The following is a 25,130-nucleotide window of genomic DNA, read 5'->3' on the forward strand; positions in this document are numbered from 1 at the left end:
TGTCGGCTGGGATTGCGTGGACATGCCTAATGACACATCTCCCTTCTCGGGAGACGATACTAAGGACTCCCGAGAAGGGAGATGTGTCATTAGGTTTTCAGGGCATTCACCTGTAATTCCACATTCTGCAGATGTATTTTTCGGAAGGCACATGACAATATCCAGCCTTACCTACATAGAGCTGAACATTCCTTCCCTTTTTCCACCAACACCTGTGGCAGACAACCCACTACTTCAGCCTGGCTCGCCTCTCCTATACTAGTGTCCCATTCCTCGCTCAGACGCGCACTGCATGCCCAAGTCTGTGCGACTTTGTATACAGACTTTTAGTCCACCCCGGAAGAGTCACCTCTGGACAGCCTGCCTCGGCCTGCAGAGCTTCCTTTTTTCCTAAATAGGGGACTCGTGTTACCAAATGGATATTACATGTCCCTATCGTTAATACCTTACCACACAATACTCACTTCACCAACTTTTGCCTCTTTGTGAGTCCAATATTTTTTATCTCATAATATCGGCAGGGAGCTTTTGGCATAAATGTCAGCACAGACCCTGCTCACAGCGCCAATTGTTTTGCTTTTTGCCCGGCCACATGGGGAGATTGCGTATTTACGCTCTCCGGACCCTTTGCAAAATCAGTTATTGGACTCCGATAGACAAAAATGACATATACACTGTTGGTTATAGTTTATAATAAAAATGGGGCGTTTGAGGCCCATAAAATACAGAAATAAATAATTAACACATAAAAGGTTATACATAGCCAAAGAGAAAAGTCGTCAATGTAAGTATTGTTGCAGAAGATACCTTCCTCTCGACCACTACGACACTCCTTAGTCCCACAGTAGGTAGGCAGAGAGATTGATCGTCCTAACAGTATCTGGAGCAGAACGTCCTCCCTCTCAGTAAGACTGCATCACCCCGGTTCCAAATTCTAACTGCTTTTCCAAGAGTAAAACCTCTTCTCTTTATGAGGTTACTTCGATCCCCGAACCTCATGGGTTACCATGCTGCCCTCGGTCGAGGAGCAGACAATAAGCCTGAGGCGCAGAAAGAGTGGAATATTCCAGTTAGAAGCGGAAAAAACCCAGCTTCTCTCCTTGCTTTCGTTCCCATTGCACCCAGCTTCTCTCCTTGCTTTCGTTCCCATTGCATCGACCCCATGTTTTCTGGCTCATTTCGCACACGCATTATACTACCACATCACAGTTGTCTGTATCCATAGTCAGTTATGACAGGGGGAGTCCCAAGTATTTTGGTTTCTTACCAAGTGGAGTTATGCTTTTTCATTAGAATCATTTTTGTATTTTTATTGTTGTCTCCTTTATAGATGTTTATTCATATTTCTTTGACAGTTTGTCATTGAAAAAGCATGTTGCCTGAAACATGTCAGTACCCACACAGGCATCTATGAGAAACCTCAATAAAATGACATGACGAAATTAAATGTTGCATTAGGCTGCATGATGCTCTGTGTTTAAATGGGAGATAATAAGCAGTTGGTTATCATTGCTAATGGTGTGTTTTTTTTCTTTTCCTTCCAGGTGCAGTATTCAGCCTACTTTGCAGTGGGAGGTCTCTTCTCTGTCATCCAGTTGATGTTTGCTGGGCTTTTCTTTATGCTGTTTGCAAAGTTCAGCTTTGGACGGCAGCTCATGATAAAAGTAAGACTAAACGCGATCTCTGTTTCATAACCATGAAAGCCACTCTTTTTAATATTGCCATTTAAAATGTAACGCACATCTTGCATCTTTCTTTTCAGTATCCAGCGTTCTTTTCATTCGGACTGTTTACAAAGGAAGGACCAACACAAAAACAGGTGCTTTTTCCGAGATTTTGTTCATCTAATGTAAAGTGCCTGTAACAATGCAGGCTTGGTGCACCTGATGCGTAGCAATCTCAAAATGCAATCTGCCAAACCTAATGGTAATTTATTTATTTGAAATCTGTTGATTGACTTTTACATATCAACATCAATGGATCCAGTAAAGATATCATAATTTCACTCATGTCAGATTAACCACCACCAACAGGGCAAATAACTGTGCAGTAACATTGCATGTCACAGGAAGAGCTTCATCAGGGCACATTCACCTGTATCACCCAAGCAACAACTGAAGAGAACAGAAGGGGAACGAGGAGAACTGCCCGACTACCCATATTAGGGCCGGCAGGTGGGGGTGGTGCTGGGCATATTCCCCAGTCCATCCCTCATACAAGTATGTTTGCCATCATACCTTGTTCATGGGGGCATTACGTCTGAAGAGCCGAACAGCGCCTGCAAGAGGGCATTCAACACTTCCATGTTAGTGGGCTCTTTAAGTCCTTTCCTTATTGCTCTATACCATTCTGTAGTTTCTGCCGCACACCACCTTTTCATGTCCCTTTGCCACCCTAAATGTCGGACCCGCCCTCTGTTTCCATGACATTGCTATTCTTTTAGCTAAAATACAGGCCAGGTCCATTAGCTTCACTACATGTTTAACCTTCTCCGGCCTGGATTAAACACCCAACAAGCACTCATCACTGATATGTACTCACTCTCACTTTCTCTATCATCTGTTTAACCTGCCGCCAGAAATCTTGTATGGTCGAGCACTGCCAGAGCATATGCATGACATCTGCTGGTTCAGTGCCTCACCATGGTGTTAGGCAAGATTGTATGTAGTAACCCTGTGGGAGACTACACCAGCCTTGTCCTCTTGCCAATGGGGAACCCAACCTTTGGTATAGGTCTGTACTACACAAGTTGGTAGAGTGACTGAGCAGCCAGATGTATCTGAAGAGGGTGGTCAATCTGAGCTGTAGAGGTGAAACATAGAGAGTCACAGGTATTCAAATGACACTTATACTCGAGGTTTCTTATTAAAATAATTATGTATTAGACAGTCAGTTTTAGAGTAAGACTTCTTTAGAAGGGACAAGATGCAACAATGAAATAAACCTCAAAAATACACTCTTTCAGTTAAGTAGATACCCTCCACACACGCTCTCACACTCTCACACTCTCACTCTCTCACTCGGCACTGTAGACATTGATATATCACTTTAGCACTTAATGCAACACTAGCGTTATGAAAAAAGTTAGATTAGGGAAGGAAACAAAGGTTAACAAGTTCTCTGAACAGCTAAGTACTTTACAATCCCCCCAATGAAGTATAGGTTAACCCTTTCCCAGCAATAGAAGTAACTTACATATGACTTTTTGAGGGACAGATAAACACAAAGTCTGCAGGGAGCCAGGACAGCCAATGTCAATTGAACAAAGTCTAGGGCAGCTGAGGCACTTCATGAAGATGGCACAAAAGTCTTGTACAATGTTACATAGAGAGTCTGCAGAAAAGATTCTGATGTTTGTTAATCTGCTTAGAATCACATGCTGTGCATATAGTCAGACATCCAGTGGTCACCGCAGAGTATTGCATCTTGTCTTTCGAGAATCAAAAGGGGACGTCAACATGGGCGTGCCTGTAACAATATCCCTAACGTGTAGTGTACCCAAAATCCCTCACACATCAAGGCCCCTCAGATTGTTTTTTTCCGCCCAGCATACTGGTCGCCTTATGGTCGTATATATATTGGAGTTCTAGATATTACCCTTATGTCCTTTCCATCGACTGCTGTTCCAGTTCTCCGCCGAAGACGGTCCACGGATCTTCGACGGATGGAGTCCGGCCGGCGCTGATGACCACATGGCTGGGCCTTTTGGCCGGCCTACACACTAGGGAGAGTGGGGTCAGGGTGGATATTTCCCTTTCTGAGAATGCATTTCCCTTTCCTCTCTCTTTGTTCCCTGGGTCTCTTCGTCACCGTTTATTTCCTCAGCTATCGAGATGACTCCATTTAGGTTTTGTCCTGTTTGCAGGGCCAAATTCCCTTGGAAGGATAAACACTGTAAATGTAACCAGTGTTTACCCCTTAATCACGACAACACGGTTTGTGTGACTAGCAAGCTCCTGCACCAGAAAACTTTGATCAGCGCTGTGTTAAGCGGTGGGCGGCCTACAGAATGTTACAGGCCGAGTCTGGTTCTCCTGCTGCAACAACCGCCGATTGTGACGAAAAGCTGAGTGACGAAGAAGCCTCCGATTCGGAGGTGATTGACCTCTCGGCGAAGCATTCTTGCTCCGCGTCGTCTGTCCCCAGCCCCGCTAGGCAAGACTCGGGTCCTGCTATGGGGAATGTACACCACAGCGACATAGACGCACATGTTCCCCACACTAAAGACACAACCCCAGGGACGTCTTCGACGAAACAGTCTAAGCGGTCCATAGCGCCAGCGGGCACATCGAAAGTTTCGGCCCTTCTCGCCGACCGTCTGGGTCGGCAGCCCTCCCCACTACCGCAGGTGTGTCTTGCGACTGGGCCTACTAAATCGAAGGGCGCTGACCCCCAATATCCACCATTCCGTCGAGAGGTGTCGGAAGAAGGCGTCCACGGCCGAAAAGGCCCTAGTTCTGCCGAAAGTAGACACACAATCGGAGGCCTGTACTTTTGAACTTCCCGATGCTGAAGTGATCACCGAAAGCATCGCCAGGAAAATTTCTGCGGATTCTCCCAAGCAAAAGTCCAAGGATTCATAGAAACCCAAGGACAAGCACAGGGATTTGTCGAAATCCAAGGATAGGCCGAAGGATTTACCGGAACCTACGAAAAGGCCCACAGACAAACAAAAGGACATGCGTCAACCGTCGGAACCCTGAAAAGACTTTTCGGAAGCTCCTGAAGGGATTTCTTTGGCCTTTAAAGAAAAAATCTCGACATTTGCAAACAAAAGATCCACCACAAGAGCCCTTTCCACCCCTGGACCGCTCTGGTTCATCTGGTTGGACCAGAGAAAAATTTGAAGGATGCATGGACAGGCTAGAGAGGTTTGTGAAACTCTGAGAACTCCACACCCAAGAGGTCTAGGGAGGAGAATCCCCCTCTCCCTGTGTTTAAGCTGCAGAAGGTCTTTGACCCTACTCAAGATGAGGAAGAAGAGGAAAGTTTATGACCTCACTGAGGAGGAGGCTCAAAATGAAGATCCCTTTATTGACTCTAAGGAGGTTTATATAGACCCCACTGAGGATTGGGGAGTGGACCCGGACCCCATGGATCTTCGCCCTTGGCAGTCCCCAACACCGGAAGCTGATGCCTTGTGCTTGGACTCCCCTCCAACCACCACCACTCGACAGGCCTCTCTGGTTGACGATCAAATGGCTTTCAATGCCGTATTGAGGAAAGCAGCGGAACACTTCAGCATTGCTACTCAGGAAGCCGTTCCAGAGGCTGATTTTGTGGAGGACATTTTGAAAGAAAAACCACCTACCAGCCGAGCTATTCCTATAGTAAATTCAATTACGAAGAGATAGGCCCCTTATTTATTAACGTCCGCACTTAATAGAGCAGTGAATCTGAGGTCAGAGAAACTTTTTCAACCCTCCCCCACTGACCCCTTCTACATCAAGGGTCATTCTACTCCAGATTCACTGGTTGTTACAACTACCAGGAAAAGAGCAGGGGTTCCCCTATCTAAAGGGGAGGCACCCCCTGAAAAGGAATGTATGAGACTTTATGCTCTGGGGAAAGGATCACTGTGGCAGCAGCTTACTCCACTCGCATCGCAAACAATACAACATTGTTGGCAAGCTATGCTGATGCGCAATGGGCCAAGCTAGAGGAGGGCTTTCAAGAAGTCCCGGAGCCACTGCAAGCCTGTCTGCTCTCAACAGTGGCAGAGGGCAGGCAAGTTAACCAAAGTATGCTAAAGAAATACTTTGGATGCAGCACAGACAGCCGGAAAATATTTGGTTCAAGGTACCCTCCTGAAAAGGCACGCATGGCTTAGGAACTCTGGGTCCAAGCCAGAAACACAAGCTTCACTTATAAATAAACCAGTAAAGGAGACTAATTTATTTGGAAAAGCAGTAGATGAAACCCTCGAAACTGCAAAAAAGGAGCATGACACTCTTAAGACTCTGGATCAGATCACCCAGAGACCTTCCCAAAGAAGGGGGAGTGGAAATAGACATCCATTTCATGGGTAACGGTTCCCTCAAAATCAATACAGCTCGGGGAATAACTGGTCCTCTCCCCAAGGAACCAGCAGCTACACCACCCCATACCCCACAAGGGGGCAACAATGTGGTAAAGGAAGGGGCCAGAATTCTACTCATCGAGGCTCCCCAGTCTCGGGCCAGAAATGACCCGCAGTTCTGGGTCCCCTCCAATGCATCCCCGGTAGGGCGCCAGCTAACATAATTTCTTCGAGCATGGGAGGGAATAACTACAGATCAGTGGGTGCTAAAGACCGTTGCCCACGGATACTGTATAGAATTCTGCCGGAATTCTTGGCACAGTTCAGACCGCCACGAGCAAGACGCCTGACGCCAGAACATCTGTGCATCCTGGTACAAGAAGTCGAGACTCTGCAGGAAAAGGGCACCATAGAGGTCGTACCTCTTCTACATGCAAACAAGGGTATTTATTCAGTTTACTCCCTTGTACCCAAAAAGGATCTCACCATGCGCCCTGTACTAGATCTGTGCCCAGCGAACAAATTTGTGAAGCCCAAAAGTTTTGTATGGTCATTCTGCAAGAAGTAATTCCCCTGCTCACACAGGGTTTCCATGGCAACACTGGACATGAAAGATCCATACTTTCATATTTCAAAGTTGCTGGCGCACAGAAAATACCTCAGATGCATGATACAAGACAAGCACTATCAGTTCAAAGTACTACCCTTCGGCATAGCCTCTGCACCAAGGGTATTTACAAAGGTACTGGCAGTGGCAGCAGCACACCTGCACAGGCAATCTATCCCAGTTTATCCTTACCTCGACGACTGGCTCATAACAAGATCTTTTATTCAGTCTAGGATTCTCCATCAGTGAGAAGAAATCCAGCCTAGACCCCAGTCAGGTCAAACAGTTCCTAGGGGGTCTAGTTCAAACAAAGTATGGCCTTGTCTTCCCCTCCAAGGAGAGGGTCCAAAACATGCTGTTTCAAATCCCTCAACATGTAGCCAGTCAAGAGGTGACGGTACGCAAAGCTATGCGACTGTTGGGAATGATGGCGTTGTGCATTTATTTGGTTCCTCATGCGCGCTTGCGCATGCATCCAATGCAGGAGTGGCTCAACAGCCAGTGGTGTCAGGTCAGCAGACAATGGGACGATCTAGTGGTTGTTTCACCAGCCCTCATTCTCTCGCTGCGACGGTGGTCGAGGGAGAACCTCTTGAAAGGGAAATCCTTCACCACCCCCGCAGTGGAGGCCACTCTCTTATAGGGTGGGGAGCTCACCTGCTTCAACAGACAGCGCACAGAGTTTGGTCATCGGACATCACATCCAACCACATAAACCTGTTGGAACTGTTAGCGGTATTCAAAGCACTGAAAGCTTTTCAGACACAACTGCAGGGAAAGACAGTCCTGATCCTCACAGACAGCACCACGGCCATGTACTACCTGAACAAGCAAGGGGGCACTCACTCTACAGGGCTATACATACTGTCCCAGAACATTTGGAAGTGGGCTCTCAAACACATGTCTGTTGTCTCAACATGTTCCAGGGGAACTCAATCTTCTGGCAGACGTACTCGGCAGAGATTTCCCACTACCAATAGAGTACAAATGGCGATTACCCGAAGACATAGTCTACAACGTTTTCCCCGAATGGGGCTTCACAGAGATCGACTTGTTTGCAACTCTGGAGAACGCTCCATGCCAAGATTACGCCTCCAGGTACGCCCAGAGCTCTGGATAACATGGTCAGGGAAATTTGTTTACGCTTTCCCGCCCCCCCGACTCCCCTACTCAACAAGATAGTGCACAAGATGCACAAGAACCAGTCACAATGATATTGGTAGCCCCCATGTGGGCCCGCCAACCCTGGTTCGCTCATCTAATGGAGATGTCCCTATCTCCGCCAATGAAACTGCCTTGCCCATACAACATGTTGTCACAAGACAAAGGGGAGACACTTCACCCATGCCTGCAAACATTCAATTTAGCGGCCTGGCTCCAGAGGTCATAGACTTCAGACACTTGCAACTCCCTCAGAGATGTATGGACATACTCAGGGAGGCAAGGAAACCGAACACATGATATTACTATTGCAGTAAGTGGAAGCGGTTTGTCATCTGGTGCAACTCTAAGAGCATCAACCCCATTGACTGCTCTCCTACACATTGTTTTGTACCCAACTCATTTACTTGACTACGGCCTAGTTTTTAACTCTCTAAAGGTACACCTAACTGCTCTTTCAGCCTACACTACTTCACAACAAAAGGTGTTGTGGTGTAAGATACCAGTTATTATGGCTTTCATGAAAGGAGCAAAGAGAATTTACCCTCTTGATTTCTAACCCAGCTCCCAGATGGGACCTAAATGTGGTGTTGACTAGACTTATGGGGTCTCCTTTCAAGCCCATGCATAAAGCAAGTCTCAAAGATCTGACCTACAAGACTGCTTTTTTAATAGCCATTACTTCCATTAGGAGAGTCGGTGAACTACAAGCGCTCTCAGTTCTAGACCCCTTTGTAACAGTTCAGAGATGAGGTGGTTCTGCGCAGTCACCGTAGGTTTGCGCCTAAATTCATTTCAAAGTTCCATGTGAACCAATCCATAGAACTACCAACATTCTTTCGGAACCCCTTCAAACATGGGAGAGAGAAGCCTGCACACACTTGATGTACGCAGAGCAATAATGTTTTACATGGAAAGAACTCGACCACTAAGAAAAACAAATCAGTTTTTCGTTTCAGTGACAGCAGGTAGAGAGGGAGACCCGGTCTCCAAATCTATTATCTCAAGGTGGATTGTCAAATGCATCACACTCTGTTACACTCTTGCTAATAGAGAACTGCCCTTCAAGCCTAGAGCACATTCTACTCGAGGCACTGGGGCTTCCATAGCATTCATTGCAAATGGTCCCCTAGAGTCCATTTGCAAAGCAGCATCCTGGAGTTCTGTACACACCTTTATAAAACACTATTGCCTAGACACTCATTCTAGGTCTGATTCTCAGGTGGGACAAGCAGTACTAAGTATCTTTTCACTACTGTTCCTTCTCACATACCACCTCCAACTCCAGGTACTGCTCGCTAGTCTATGCACAGCATGTGATTCTAAGCAGATTAACAAGCATCAGAAGACATGCATTACGTACCGTAAAAGGATTTCTGATCATTGTATCTGCTTAGATTCACATGAGCCCACCCTTTCTCCCCACTCGGATGGAAGGAACATGGATGTCTTACTACTTTCTTTTCTGTACTCACTCACGATAGTCATAGGCTCCCTCACGGCCAAAAGAATACAATCGGAGGGACCTCCACACGTGAGGGATTTTGGGAACACTACACGTCACGTTAGGGATAGTATTACAGGCACGCCCATGTTGACGTCCCGTTTCGATTCCCGAAAGATAAGATGCAATACTCTGCGGTGACCATGGGATGTCGGACTATATGAAACAAAATTGGTTGTAGAGGTGCACACTTAGTTGATTAGGATAAAGGAATGTCAATATGTATAATGTTACTTCGTAGTGCTCCCTGCTACTAGATCCAAACTGTAAAGAAAAAGGGGGAGGTATCGCAAAGAGCAACTCGCGATACAAACAGGGGCACAAACCATAGCAGCCAGATAGCTGCTAAAACACTTTTGTCCAAACTCCTTAATAACTTTAAATGAGACAGTTCAAAAAGCTTTATATAAGGTTTCAAAATAAGGTAAGTATTAATCAAAACAAATGACCAACCATAGACTCTTGTCGGTAATATTTCAACAATTTCAACACAAAAATTTCATATAAAAGAATCTCCACACGAGTGATCGTTCAATAAATTTTTCAAAAACACATCAGGGTTATAAATTCAATTGTTGACAAGCTGTTTCATTCAAATAATATACACTGATATCTAGACAGAGAAGTGCTGTTGTTGTTGTGTCTTCTGTCCTATACTACGCGTTTCGGGTTCGTTTTATCCCTTCAGGTAATGATATCAGATAATTCTTTCTGTAAAATTAATAGGAGGTAATTATTATAATATCAAGTTGCTACAATTCTTAGAAAAGAAAAAGAAACAAGACTAGGGGCTGTGATAACCAATCACTTAACTAACCTGTCTGGGTCAATATTCGCAAAAAGTTCACTCTGTGGACTTCCTGAACCTAAAATTGACAGAAAATTACAACTTACTGTCAAACTAAAGGTAGGTGTTAATAGTGAGTGTAATGGTGATCTGGAATGGGACCAGCGGCGCAACGAAGCGCTGGGTCCCACTCTCAGATCGCTGTACTGAAAAAGAACTTTCATTGCTCACCTATCGGGTTAGTCGATGCTAGGTATGGCGATCGTAGGGTACTTCAACTGTTCCAAAGCCACATCTTGAGAAACAGTGCAAGCGGCTGTAATAAATAGACAACGGTATTGTTGTTTTAAATCTATGCTAGAAGTTCATGACCTGGATAAACTCTTTAACTTTGGCTATGAGGCGTTTACCTGGAGCCGAGTATGGTATGACTTCCTTGATTGAAGTGTTACCGTTCCACGTCGTTAATTTCCAATTCCCATAAAGAACCAAACGGATAAGGTCACAAGACAACCTTTAAATGTACGTGCGTGAAGCTTTGCGTCGATAACTGATGCCATATATAACGCGACGATACAACTGCTGTAGAACTCTGTTAGAAAGGGGGATACAATCACACAGCCGTGTTAGTGTACATGAATTAGAATCACACCCTATCTCACGGGTTTGTATTAGTCGTTATAGCGAGAGAGTTACCTGCTTCAATGAGTACGAGCCTCGCACTGCATTTGCCTGACGGGAGTACAGCGAACTTCCTGTTTCTCCTACAGTTTCAGCGTAGTTAGTGGCGACGTGTATGAGTAAATAAACTAGAGTGTAAGGGCGGTTCAAAACGGCGGCCATGTTTGACGAAAAAATAAATAACGCATATCCATGCGTTTGTGTGAATGAGAGCTAATCTGGCCAGTATTATAGATTAATAGTTAATCTAAGGGACAAAAGGAGCGGACTGCCCGTTTTGCCTACTCTCTACTGGAGTTTCATTCGTTCACAGGTTTATCGGTATCTGACCGACTTACGGTCATTGTTGCCAACAAGTTATAGAGTTACAAAACAAATTTTCCTCTATAACCACCTTACAAAAATATCAGATACATGTCTCAACAGTTGTATGTAACAGCTAAAACAAACAATATCGCTTCTAAACATATGAAAAAAATGTTTTTGATCTTCAAGAACAGTGATAAACATTAAATTACAAAACAATGCAACAGATAGTCCATCGAAAAGATATACCCCATTAGATCTAAAAAAAACAGTAAAGAACCTTCAATCACAAAACTCTGTAGCAGACAGTCCGTCACAAAAAACAATACAAACCCATTCTAAGTTCATTCCCGGGGGAGCCATTGAGTCCAATTTGTCTATCCAGAATGTTTCTCTTTGTTGAAGCAATTTTTGTAAGTTGCCTCCTCGTCTAGGTAATTTAACATGTTCCAAAATTACAAATTGCATTTGTGCAATTGTGTGATTGCGTTCATTAAAATGTTGTGCTACGGGAGATTTCATGAGTTTTAGTCGCACATTAGATTTATGTTCGCACCATCGTTGTTTGGCTTTCCTGCCTGTAAGACCCACATAATAGAGCCCACAGGGACACTTAATGCCATAAATAACACTCCGAGTATCACATGTGGAAGTGTGATTTAGTGCAATCATATTGCCTTTATGAGGGTGATGAATGTAATTACCTTGTAGGACATTGTGACAGCAGTTACAGTTGTTACATGGGAGGGTTCCCTTAAAATTGCTCATCTGTATTTTCTTCGCGGAGAAGTCTGATTTAATCAGACAATCTCGGATTGACTTGCTCTTATTGTAAGCAAAAAGTGGAGGTGTCGGAAAAAGTCTTACTAATTTAGGATCAAGTGATTATTTCTCCCAGTTATTTTTCACTATCTTTTTGATCTGTCTACTTTGTTGCGAGTAAGTAGTGACATACACAATGTCAGTAGTATCTTTCTTGGCAGTTGGACTCAAAGCTTGTTGTCTAGTGATGTTCTTGACTTTTTCTTTATCATGTTGTAGCTGTGTCTGGTCATAACCTCTCGAAAGTAATTTCCTGGTTAGTTCATTCGCTTTTTTATCAAATTCATCTTCTTCGGATACGATTCTTCGGTATCTCAATAGTTGGCTCAGAGGGATACTTTCGATCGTTGTTTGTGGATGAAAGCTAGATGCAAGGAGCAGACTATTCCTATCTGTTGATTTGGTGAATACAGTAGTAGAGTTTCCCCTGATGTTCATACACCATTACATCAAGGAATTCCAATGATGTTCTACTCATTTTGTAGGTAAACTTGATCCTTTGTGCCAATGTGTCCATAAACTTGAAAAAATGTGTTCGTTCTTTTTCTGTTCCACTCCAGATACCGAAGAGGTCGTCTATGTACCTAGTGTAGAGTTTCAATTTTTGATTCCACATCTGATTATCAAGTACTTTCGTCTCTTCTAGGTATGTCATGAAGATATTTGCGTAACTGGGAGCCATCGCGGCACCCATTGAGGTTCCAGAAATTTGAATATAATATTTGTCATCAAACATAAAAAAGTTATTGTTCAAGACAATTGTAAGTAGCTGCATGACAAACAGTCTATCAGACTTAATGTTGCTGGTTGTTCTTAGGAATGTCGGACTATATGCACAGCATGTGAATCTAAGCAGATACAACCATCAGAAATGCTTTTATGGTAAGTAATGCATGTCATCACTGTAGGGCCACAAGCAGAGAGGCTTGTGAGAAGCAAAGATGCAAGCTAATCTGCAAAGGGCAGCAAATACAAGTCTCCATTGAGAGCAAACAAGCTACAAACAAGAGGTAAGTACCCCTAGTTAGACGGTACCTTATGTCTGGAAAAAAAGGGACCAGCTGGCTTCTGTTTCCTGTTGCATTCCTGCAGATCCTGTGTTCCTGGGCCTCAGCCATGGGGACAAGAGGGAGGATGTCCAGGGACTCCTGCACTGCGGTTTGAAGGTCGGCGGCAGCAATGGACTTACTCCAGATCAGCATTTTGCGGTTTAAACTACCGGCAAATAGCACCTCAGTGGTTCTTGGACACCTTGTGGGCTCCCCTTGCTTCTGAGTCCAGCACTCTGTTGAGGTGGCTCTGGCTCAGGTCACCCAGCTTCGGGAGGGTCCTTGGGATCTTCCTGGAGCTCGGGTCCGGCTTAATGACTATTCACTAATTTCTGGTTTTCCTGTCCCCTGGCACTCGGTTCCATCAGCAGCAAAGAAGTACAGCCAGCCTGGAGAGGGGTTCCAGTCAAGTTAGTCTTGGGGTCTGTTGGTCCCACCAACCCAAGGGAAGAAGTGGTCCGTTCCGGGCTTCTCTAGTCGATACGAAAATTGGAGCTTCAGCACTGCAGCAGGGCTTCACCGAGCAAACCAACGGTCCAGGAGGGTGCAGCAAGCCTCTTTTCCAGTTTCTTCTTCGGCTACTTCGTCCAGTGGCCGACTCTGGCTTCCTTGCAAAAGACCTCTCCTTTTATGCCGGTTTCGCCCATTCATTCGCATCCTAGCTGTCACTCACACAGCAGGGTGGCTGTCCTCCAAGGACAGCCAACCAGCCAATCACCTTTGGGTGCATTCCTATAACCAAGGAGACTAAGCATGGGGAGTTTCAGGAATCTCCCTCGCTTCCTGCCCTGCCAGACACGCTGGAGCCAGAGGGGGGGGGGGGGCGGGGGAGAGACCAAGGACATTTTGACAAAATGGGTGCAATACTACAGCTGAGGATTCAGCCTGCGGTAAAAACGCACATTGGTAGGACAATTCACTGCCACCAGCCATTCATTGTAGTGAGGGTAACATAAAAATGTTACATGAGAAAGTAGACAAAGGGGATACTAAGTAACGCCACAGCACTCCACATAGGATGGGGTGTGCTGGGTCTACAAAGAGAAAAAGGTAAGTAAAGTCACTTTCACTTTACTATTCTTGGAAACAGTAGTTTATCCTAAAGAGGGTATTTAAACCTTAAGAGAAAACCAAAGGACTTCTCTGTGACACTGCACTGAGGGTGCTGTGTGTCGCAATACTAAAGGTGATGCCTATGGAGTTTGTCAGACTCCAAAACCAAAAGAAATACAGAGTCCAAATCAGAGAAAAATACATGAGCGAGTGAGAAAAAGGTCTCACTCACTCGAGGATAAAAATGAAGTCCTAAAGTCCAGCAAAAGAGATGGGGGGTCTCTAAGGTAGAAGGGAATTGGCACAGAAATGATAATTCTCCCTAACACATGGGCAGTCAGGGGATACATGTTTGTTAGATTTTACAAGCTTGTGCGGCATCCTACATGTTCTATGATGAATATTCTGCTGTACCAGTCTATGCCGTAAATTCTCCAGCATGGGGTCTGGCATGGATTCACATGCTCATGAATATTCCCCGTCGTCAGGCTGGGAATCCTCGGTAAAGAAAAAATCTGTATCAGTTTCGTTTCTGATCTGTCTTTCATAGTAGTAACCAATCACTGATCTCTGCGTCATACTGACCACAGCCAATGACTGCCCTCTACCTAAGCCCTGCCTCTGGCAGCCATCTTCAGATTTTTACCGCACGTTCAAGTGTTGGGATCCTCGTGCTATTGCTCTCGAGCGTTAGTGCTATTTTTTCACGTTTTTTCTCAAAAAATTTCTCTTTCGGTCAAAAGAGCCTCAAGCTCCACCGTTTCTTCATCCGATCAAGGGGGATCCGTGTCGGATTCGTCTACGCCCCTCAAGGGTGAAGATTTCGTCAAGCCACGCTTTTGGAGGACTCCAGAAGTTTCTCAGGCCCATCTCGGACATGGCCCAGGAGAAGGGAAGCTCGACGCTCGGAAATCTGTTCAGGGTCTGCCCTGGATGCCAGCTTCAGAATGTCTTTGAGGACGAACACTCCCTTTGTCTTTACTGCCTACATGAGGACAAGACGCACGTGGAGAAGGACTGTGCGTTTTGCAGCAATATGTCGGAGCGGACCATGAAGGACCGCCATCAACGTCTCGCCAACTGGCTGGAAGGGAAGAGCCCGTCAGGCGAGAAGAAGAAGTCCGAGCGGTCTTCTAAGACCTTTGAGGACGCCCCGGCGACGGGGGTCCAACACAAGGCCAAGCACCGCGAGTCTGCTGGCACCGGGAGCGCCGAACGGTCGGGCTCTACGGGCGCCAGGCAGGGCGCATCCTCCCCGGCGCCATCAACCACGAGCTACGCTCTGGTTCGGGTAAGAGGAAGGCCGAGCACCCGGCGAAGCTCCTGGAGAGAACCCGGTCGAGCTCGAAGGCCCCATCGGAGGGGGAGCGAGGCAGTGACCCTCCCACCAAGGAGAAGGCGGTGAGCGCACCTAAGGTGGTGAAAGCCTTAATCCAGCCGGCCAAGGCCTCTATCGAGACAGTCGCGGCGGCCCTGGCTCAGCCTGTGGAGGCTACACCAGTGGTGGCGACCTCGGGACTCAGTCTCCCTGCCACCGCGGAGGGAGTCTTCTTTTATGCCCATCGACAGGACCCCCGTGAAACCTCTGACGGAGAAGAAAAAGGGGGGGCAGGAGGTCGTCGTGGATTCGGCCTCAACCTCTGAGGAAGAGCTGATCGAAGTCTTAAGCCACGGCGTTGGCGTGGAAGAAGACCAGCCCGTCGGGAGGGACCCCGACGTAGGAGACGACGATAACGTCGAGGGTGCCGACGGGGCTCCTGACCGCCCGTCGGACTCCCCTCAACCAGTGCCGCAAGACAACTCGGCGGCCATTTTGTTGGCTATACAGTCCTTATGCTTGGAGATAAGGACGAGACTGCCGTTACCACCAGCGGAGGAACCGCTCCCGACGGTAGGAAGAAAGCAGGGGGGGGCGTGGCCTCTAGGTCGACCTCCCCGCCGGACGGCGAGGGAAAGAAATTAGATACGATGGGATGCAGAGTCATCTCGTCTGCAGCGACGACGATTAAGGCGGCCAACGCCTTGGCTATCGTAGCCCGCTACGACAGGGAGTTGTGGTACAAACTGGCCCCCCTACCGGACGACAAGAGGGCGGAAGCCCTAGAGATCTTGCAGTAAGGAGAGGTGGCGTCGGACCACTCCATTACGATTGCGACGGACATCGCTGACACTGGATTTCGCCAGTTGGGCAACGGCGTGTGCCTTAGGCGGCGTGGATGGCTCAAGGCTACTGACTTCCGTCAGGACGTGCAGACCAGAGTCTTGGACATGCCGTTCGACGGAAACAACCTGTTTGGGAAAACAGTGGACGATTCCCTTCAAGCCATCAAGGCAGACACGGAGACGGCCCGGGCTCTTGGGGTTCTCCAGCAACGGCGGCCGCCCTTTCGGAGCGGCGGGGGCAAACAGGGTGCCTCCAAAGGTTCCAGCGCCGGATTTTCCTCCTACCGTCAAGCGGCCCGTTCGTCGTCACAGGAAGCCTACAGGGGACGAGGCAAGTCAGGCGGACCCCGCCGTCGTCGCCAAGGAGGACAAGGCGGCAAAGCCTCGTCGAAGCAGGACTGAACCGGCCGTGGGGTCGGGCCCCCACCGAAGCACCCCGGTGGGAGGCCGGCTGGCGAGCTTCGTCAGCGCGTGGGAGTCCATCTCCACCGACCGTTGGGTGCTGGACGCCCTAGCTCAGGGTCACGCGCTCGAGTTTCTAAAGAGGTGCCCGCGCGTCCCCCCTGTGGCCAGGAAAGAACATCACGTCCCTCAACTTCTCTTGGAGGTGAAAGCAAGCGTCCCCAAACAGCACGATCCTCCCCGCAATGAGAGACAATGAAGGACTCTCCCAAAATGGGAATAAGGCCAAGACAAAGTGCGGGTGAGCGTAAATGGGAGTTTATCAATCAGAATTGGGCATGCAAAGAACTCTGCAAACTCCGAGAGCGCTCTGTCTGACAATAGCAAAGACAGGCGTATATATTTACAAAAAGCGTCATCAAAACCTACATACTATAGGGGGCACAAGTTCATTGGGATTGGGTGGCGACGGCTAACTATAGGTGCTGCTGCGGCGTGGTTGGTCTTGGCTGAAGGACGTCATTGGTCACCCTCGTGGGTTGGGCTGGGCCTGGCAGGTCGGCTTGAGTTCATCCGGGCGGTGTTGGTGTGCCAATGCTGCCTGTGGCAGAGATGAATGCCTTTTCTGACTTACTTGCCCTCGGCCATGCACACCGCAGTCATTCAGTCATTTACAGTGCTATTCTCTTTAGTAAATCTTCCAATAGGTTATTTTTATAGGTTAATGCAACACAGGAGGAATGCACCTTGTGAGGGGTCTGGAGGTAATATATCGAGGCCTGGTTACTCGTGATCTGTTGACCGGGACCATAGGTCGAGGGGCTAAGCTTCGGGGACTGGGGCGGGTGGTACAGGTCTTCCTGTCTTGTTAGAAGTGGTTATGGATGTTTCGCTGTGTGTTGTCAAAGTGTTGGGTGTCCTGATTGCACAGGGCCATAAGTCTGAGACAGTCCGGTGGGTTGTGGGGTTTACGAGGGGGCGCTTGAGTTTAGACAAAGGTTTACTGCTGTGCTGTAAATAATGCAGGTGGCTGGCCGCGGCCTTGGGTGGTGCAGTGGGGCTACAAGTCTTTGAAGCGGCTCCAGTCGGGTCGGGGGAGGCGTGATAACGCAGAGCGGGGCTCTGTTCTCATGTCTTGGCAGCCTTCGCAGGGAGGGAGGGGGATACATCGAGACCTTGTACGCATTCACAAAGGTATCTCCCTCGTGTGTTGCTGAATGTAGGTAAAGACATCGCAAACATTTTAACACTTTCTATAATACTTATTTAAAATCACTTCAAAACATGCATTTAACCTTTGCTGGATGTGTCTCGATTATACCCAGTCCGAGCATCATATTTGTACATTATATTCTAGCAGCTACAGTGTTTTAGTTACATGCATATACATTCGCAGTAAATGAGGTAGTAGTTAGATCAGTGGAGTACATAGAAAACGACCCGCCACTGTACGCGACGGTGGTGGCACATAAGGGGCTTAGACATACACACATTATAAGTGCATTCTCGCGCATCCTTTACATGAATTCATAGTATAGTTGCATTCGCTTTCTCATGTATTCTAGCAGCATTAGCTTTAGTTATGGCGCAAAACCATGGGAGGTAGGCTGCCCAGTGATATACGCAACAAACAGATCCCTGGAGCATTCCTTTATTATTAGTATCCACCTGCAAGGGTGTGAACTCGTCATTGCTTATATCATGGGAGCATGCTTTCTCATTTTAATACATTCTACAGGCGTTTGTAATATAGGAGATTTTGTGGAAGAAAGCATACTTCGCAAGAGGTCTTGACATTAATATATACATATATATAAAGACTGTCTGCCATCAGATGACCATTTTGCCGTTCTTCTCATTGCTCAGGCCTGCTGGCCGGGTCATGCTGATAGTGATAGTACACTGCGGGAGGTGAACTGTTACAATGTTAGCGTATTGCGCTAGCTCATGTCCGTCTTGTTCGTGGGAACGTGCTCGCAGCGGATCTGCCAGGGTGCTGCGGCAACAGGGATGTTCTCCAAGGGTGGGGGCCGCGCTACAGTGCGCTGAGCTCGCACCATCTTTACCGGGCAAAGAATGGTTTCTGGGCCTAGCTAAATTTGTGTTGTAATCAATACATGTGGGCATTCGATACGTGTGGGCAATGTCTCCAGTGGGTGAGCCCTCCACCACCTGGGCCCGGGTGGCATGAGGGAACGCCCAATGGGCCATAGCCCTCACCTGGGGAAGAAACGCAGGCAAGAGGGGTCTCCTGGACCAGTCCTCCCCTACATTTCCCCCCTTTCGTTACTTAAGTAACGAATTCTTTAAATCCTCTATCCTCCTACATTCTGCTTCGTCCATCACCGCCTCATCCCATGCAGGAGTCCCTTTGATAGGCATCCATGCTCTGCACACCCCCCTTAAGCTCTCACCTCTCCTGGCGTATTCATCTGGAGTACACGTAAGATATATGCACCCACCATCTCCTTCCAAATCTACCCATACTTCCTCGTACCATTCTAGTATGCGGGGCTCTTTGATGGTGGTGTGCCACAGTTTATCTACAATATCCTTGTCGTGGTACATGGGCACCAGTTGGTACCTGGGTGTGTTGTCTACCCCTGTTTGTACTTGTGCTTCTTGCATCGTTTTTATTGTACCGTGTGAGTTGCCCATTGTCACCATCAGGTACTGCGTTAGCACAGACTCGAAGACCCACCTGGCATAGGCAGAAAATCAAAAGGAGGAACACCACAGCTGGCATCAAAAATTTCATCGTTGTTCCAAGCCATGAGGGGACCCAGGAGAAGATGTTATCGAACCATGTACTATCTTCTGCTCCGCCTTCCATCTTCATTTTTTCTCCTAGGTTGTGGACTGCTTCGATCACATGGGACAGGGAGCCGTTCTCTGCGTCTTCAGAAGGTACGAAAGTGCAGCAGGCACTTCCTATTTTTCGGCAAACACCGCCGTCCATCGCCGTCAACAGGTCCAGGACATACCTGTTTTGCATGGTCATCAGTCGCAAGGCTCTTAGTTCGACCTTTATTATGTTAAAACCTTCTTCAGTGTCGTTTGCCAGCTGAATTAATTCCCAACGGGTTATCTGGAGCCATTTTGCGTTAGCCCTTGCTTGGACACTTGATACGAGCGAGGCAAAAAATGTTTCTGCTGAGCTGAATAATCGATATTTGTCTGGGATCTGAGCATATAGTTCTGATGATGCCTTTGATATATAGTTTGATGCTCGTCTGTTACGGGTCAGCACCTCTCCCTTGCTTCCAGAAGACAGGACATAGATTTGTGACTCTGAAGTTGGTTGGGCCACACTCTGCTGCATGCGCTCCTGTGTCCTTTGGCTCCCCTCGATGTGGCTTTCTGGTATTACCATTAGAGCTGAGTGCAGTGTGGCCATTGAGCAGCTGCCACTCCACGACGGGGGGAGGTGTAGGTATGCCTGGTTACCACATACCCAATACGTGTCCATAAGGGCCGCTGTCCCTTTTCTTAGATCTGGGATAGTGAGGGTTTTGTTGCACTTCTTGTTCGTCCCCATGGACGTTCTCCCCTCTCCTTTGAAACATAGTTCATAGTCTATTTCATTCTGCAACTTGAAAGGCTTTTCGATGGGCGTAACCCAGGTTAGTTTTGAAATGTGTTCCTTCCATACGGGTGTGCACGTTTCTTCTATCCATTGCAATTCTTCCGGTGCCACACCCCTCAGTGCTTCAGCTTTACACATTACTTCTTCGTTTTTCCACTTGTTATCAGAAAAAAGTGTCCCTTCGATTGCAAAAAATGGTTCTTTCAGACATACAACCCCTGATGGTTTTGGGTAGCACAGCTCAAGAGGTCACGGTGCAGGATGATCCTCGTCGCACCTGCGTGGCCGAGGCAGATATGGTTCCCGGACCTTCTGGGCTTGTCAGCGTCCCCGTCAATCAAGCTGCCAGTGGACGCGGATCTTCTCTCCGGGGAAGGAGGCACCATCCTCCATCACGATCCGAAGTCGCTGAGCTTGCAGGCCTGGCTCCTGCAGCGTTAGAGTTTGGAGGATACGACATACCGGCCGACTGCAGAGAGGTTCTTGCAAAGGCCAGGGCGTCCTCAACTCTTAAATGCTACGGACACAAATGGTAGAGGTTCTCTGTCTGGTGCCACGCACAGAAGATTAACCCTCTACGGATTACGGCTCCCCCAGTACTGCCGTACCTACTGACACTGGCCAAGGCTGGACTGGCGCACGCGTCCATCAAGATTCATCTTGCTGCGATCTCCCGATACACCAGAACCACGGGGCGGACGTCTTTGTGGTCTCATCGTCTGGTGAAAGAGTTCATTAAGGGACTGTTCAGATTGTTTCCGCCGGTGAAGGCTCTGGCCCCGGCGTGGGAGCTCAACGTGGTGCTGACCAAGCTCATGGGACCTCCGTTCGAGCCTCTGCACTCGGCTCTGTTGAAGTTCTTGTCGTGGAAAACAGCGTTTCTTGTGGCCATCACCTCCGCACGGCGGGTGGGAGAGATCCAGGCCCTTTCCTCCAAGGCCCCGTACTTGACTTTTCACAACACGAGGGTAGTGCTCAGGACGCACCCCTCCTTCATGCCCAAGGTGCCGTCGGACTTCCACCTCAACGAACCCTTGGTGTTGCCCGTTTCCTTTCCGTCGCCTTTGTCGCCGGCTGAAAGGACTTTGCACTCGCTGGATGTGGCTAGAGCGCTGAAGTTCTACGTGGACCGCACGAAGTGTTTTCGGAAGACGTCACAACTCTTTGTGAACCTGTCAATCAGGGGAAGGCTCTCTCGAAGGCTTCCATTTCCAGATGGCTCTCCGGCTGTATCATGTACTATCATCGGTTGGCAAACCGACCGCTGCCTGGCCGTCCGAGAGCCCATTCCACCAGAGCGATCGCAGCTACCTATCTGGTGTGCCCTTGCTGGACATCTGCAGGGCTGCTACGTGGAGGTCGACACACACCTTCACGAAATTCTACTGCGTCCATCGGGATTCCAGGGAGGAGTCCAGGGTCGGCCAAGCAGTGCTGCGCAACCTGTTCGCCTAAGGTGAGCCTGGTGAGGAGGTAAGAATTGCTTAATATTGAGTTTGATGTAATGCTTAATGTTGAGCCTTTGCCACCTCCCATGGTTGTGCATGTGTGTACTGCTATGTATTCTTTATTCATGAGCATGTGAATCCATGCCAGACCCCATGCTGGAGAAGGAACAAGTTACTTACCTGTAACTGTTGTTCTCCAGCATGGGTCTGGCATGGATACACATGCGAACCCTCCCGCCTTCCCCTCTGCGGCTCTTCACTTGGTCATACTGCCACTTCATGTGCTACCAAATCTGAAGATGGCTGCCAGAGGCGAGGCTTAGGTAGAGGGCAGTCATTGGCTGTGGCCAGTATGACGCAGAGATCAGTGATTGGTTACTACTACGAAAGACAGATCAGAAACGAAACTGATACTGATTTTTTCTTTACCGAGGATTCCCAGCCTGATGACGGGGAATATTCATGAGCATGTGAATCCATGCCAGACCCATGCTGGAGAACAACAGTTACAGGTAAGTAACTTTTTCCTTTCTGGCGATACGTTTCACAAAGATCAATGCATGTTCTCATTGTTTATCATCCATCGCATATCCCAAATCTGTCTCTCGTTGTTTTGATCTGGGACACTTTGGTACCCATACCAGACAGCAGACGCCCATATATTCTCGACACCCGTCTCCCAACTCGTACAGCAGGGATAACATTTTGTCGTGTTTAGGTTCCTCTGGCCAATTTGACCAATTCTTTTTAGGCATCTGTGTAAGCCTCATATAGCATAGGAATGTCCCCACATGTAGTCCGTACACCTCTCTCCCCACATGTAGTCCAAACTCCTCTCTCATTTCTGAGAATCTCTTAAGCTACCATGTCTTTAAAAACATCTCCCGAAGTGGCAGGCGCCCTCCTAATTCCTCAGACCGATAAAAATCATTCTCATCACTGCCCATACCTGCTAACAAGGGCATATGCATACTGTAATTTAAGGATCAGCGCTGTTCTGTGCCACGTCTGTCTCCCCAGCTGCAATAAGTAGGACGTGTCCTGCATGCATCCCTCTTGACATCCAGAGGGTCTCTTTGGGCATTACCTGCCTTTTAGCCCCCTGCATCAATACTGTATCCAGTGTCTGTTCATCTGCCAAACACCATGCAAGGTATTGCTATTGGGCTGCTAGATGGTACAGCTCGAACCATGGCAGTGGAACCCCACCATCCTCCTATCTCCTGCGCAGCATCATTAGAGCAATTGTATGCCTCCTCTGTCCCCCTAACCAAAGAATCCAGCATTTTAAAGAAAGCACCCGGAATATAAAACTGGACATTGGTAAAGTAGAATCGCAGGCTTGGCAAGACTATTTTGACCAATGCACCGCCACATTGACAGTGACAGCCTGCTTCAAAAGCCCATGGATTTTGTTAACCCCCCCCCCCCCACACACACTTTAACAGTATTCTGTGTATGTTTATGTTCTGCCTTACGCCAAATATTTAGCTAAATGTGTGTATGACCCAGCAGTTCTAACACCGGCAAATCCTCTGTGTGATGTGTGCGTAGAGCGGCCAAGGGAAAAAGCCAGCATTTCTTTCTACTGAAGGAGATGCCCAAAAGCTTAGCAAAGTTGTCTAACGCCTCCATTACTAGCAGTAGGTTATATTCAGACTCCTGTAGCTACAGAAGGATATCGTCTGCACAGGTAGAGACCAGGTGGTTCGCCCCATGGACCAAAAACCTTGATGGCATTGACGGAGGCTACAGCGTATACACCTCCAGGTGATTGAGTCCTTTCAATGACATATTGGAGCCTGCATAGATTTAGGGAAGTGTTTAGATCGGGGACAAATCTAGTCTGATCCTGATAAATCAGGGAACCAATCACTTGTTTAAGCCACCAAGCCAGTCGTGCTGTCAGGATTTTGAAATCCTAGTTCAGTGCTGCTACCCTGGCTTAAGCACCAGACCAATCACTGATTCATGCATACTGGTGGGTAAGTGACCAAGTTTGTATGCTTCTTCAAAAACTTTGAGCATATAGGGCACCATGAGATCCCCATATTCTTTATAAAATTCTGATGTGAATCCATCACCCCCAGTGTTTTCCCTGCTTTTAAAGATGAGATTACCCCCCCCCCCGCTCTGTTTTCGTCAGGGGTGCATCTAAGGCTGTAGACTGTTCCATTGATAACTGTGGCACGGTAATCTGGGAGAGTGTGAAGTCAACCTTATCTATATCTACATCTCCACTTTTACCATACAGCGATTTATAATACGTGCTGAAGTTTTCATTTATTTAAAACTGTGTCAGCTCACCCCACATTCGTCCTCAATCTTTGTAATCGCACGTGTCCGTCGCTTGTTCCTGTAGAGCCACGCCAAGTCTACCTGATTTGTCTCTCTCGCCGTGCCTTTTGGGGGGCACACAAACACTGTATTCAAACTTCCTAAGTTGCTCCCACACCGCTACACACTGCAGTCTACGGTTTACTAATTTTGACTGTCTAGAGTCATCTGGGACGTCATTTCCTTCCAATCTCGGCATTGCTACTTTCCATCTTATCTTGTCCCCTTACAACTAATGTAAGTGCTTCCCATATGGTTCTCAATCTATCTACACTCCGCACATTATTTTCAAAGAACTCCACTATGGTGTCCTCCAAGTGTCTGTAAGCTTCCTTCTGTCTAGGCCTCTGCTGGCATACGGCACATTAGTATCAGCGATTTCAATCTCTCCAGGGCCCAGTTAACAATTGGAGGGGAGTGATCAGATATCGATCTGCCCATGTAGCCATCCTGAAAAACTCATCTTAATGGTCCCTTTCAGAAAACGGTTAATCGATCCTGCTATGTACTTTATGTGTAGCTGTGTAATAAGAATAACCTTGTCTATCTGTGTTAATAGCCTGCCAAACATCTACCAAAGATAAATTGCTAATTATGGTATTAAGGGTTTTGGCAGCTTCCAAAGGTTTCACATGCTTATGAAATGAGCTATCCATCGATGGATTTAATGTACAATTGAAATCACGTCCCCAAATCCAGAAAGTCCCCCCTAGGTCTGTTAGCGTACTATATAATAAACGAAAAAAATAAGATGCTGCATGGTTGGGGGAATACAAGTTAACAATACTTATTTCCCTATTTTCAGTATAGCCATGGATGACAACTAGCCGACCCTCCATCTAATTCGGCATCATCAATTTAAAGCGGATGAAGCCGGCGATCCACACCAGAAACTCCCCCCTCAACCCCTCCCTGCATATGTTGAATAGATAGATCTGTATCCCACTCCTGCCCACCTGGCAACAATCTTATCTTGTTCTTCTCTTGTAAGGTGCGTTTCCTGTAGGAGAGCTATCGCAATCCTCTTCCTGCGCATATATAAGTTAATCCTATTCCTCTGCAGGTTACTCATGCCTCTGACGTTCCACATCATAACCTTGAGAGTTGCCATTTTATTTTGGGTGGCCTTCTTCTTGGACCCTGTCCCTCTCCTACCTCAAATTTCTTATTCGGCCCATTATGAGACACACCAAAGCTCCCTCCCG

At 47.5% G+C, this 25,130-nt stretch overlaps 1 protein-coding gene across 1 annotated transcript in view; it reads left to right on the plus strand.

Moving 5' to 3' along the window:
* The window catches only part of SCCPDH (saccharopine dehydrogenase (putative)), a 496,773-nt gene that overhangs the window by 376,919 nt on the left and 94,724 nt on the right, over window positions 1–25,130 (plus strand). The window contains exons 8-9 of the mRNA XM_069607830.1: window positions 1,545–1,664; window positions 1,763–1,819. Coding sequence (XP_069463931.1) covers window positions 1,545–1,664; window positions 1,763–1,819 — 177 coding nt within the window. The remainder of the gene's footprint in view (window positions 1–1,544; window positions 1,665–1,762; window positions 1,820–25,130) is intronic.

This window comes from Ambystoma mexicanum, chromosome 4q, assembly GCF_040938575.1.
Source record: "Ambystoma mexicanum isolate Mex_15411 chromosome 4q, UKY_AmexF1_1, whole genome shotgun sequence".
Lineage (NCBI taxonomy): Eukaryota > Metazoa > Chordata > Amphibia > Caudata > Ambystomatidae > Ambystoma > Ambystoma mexicanum.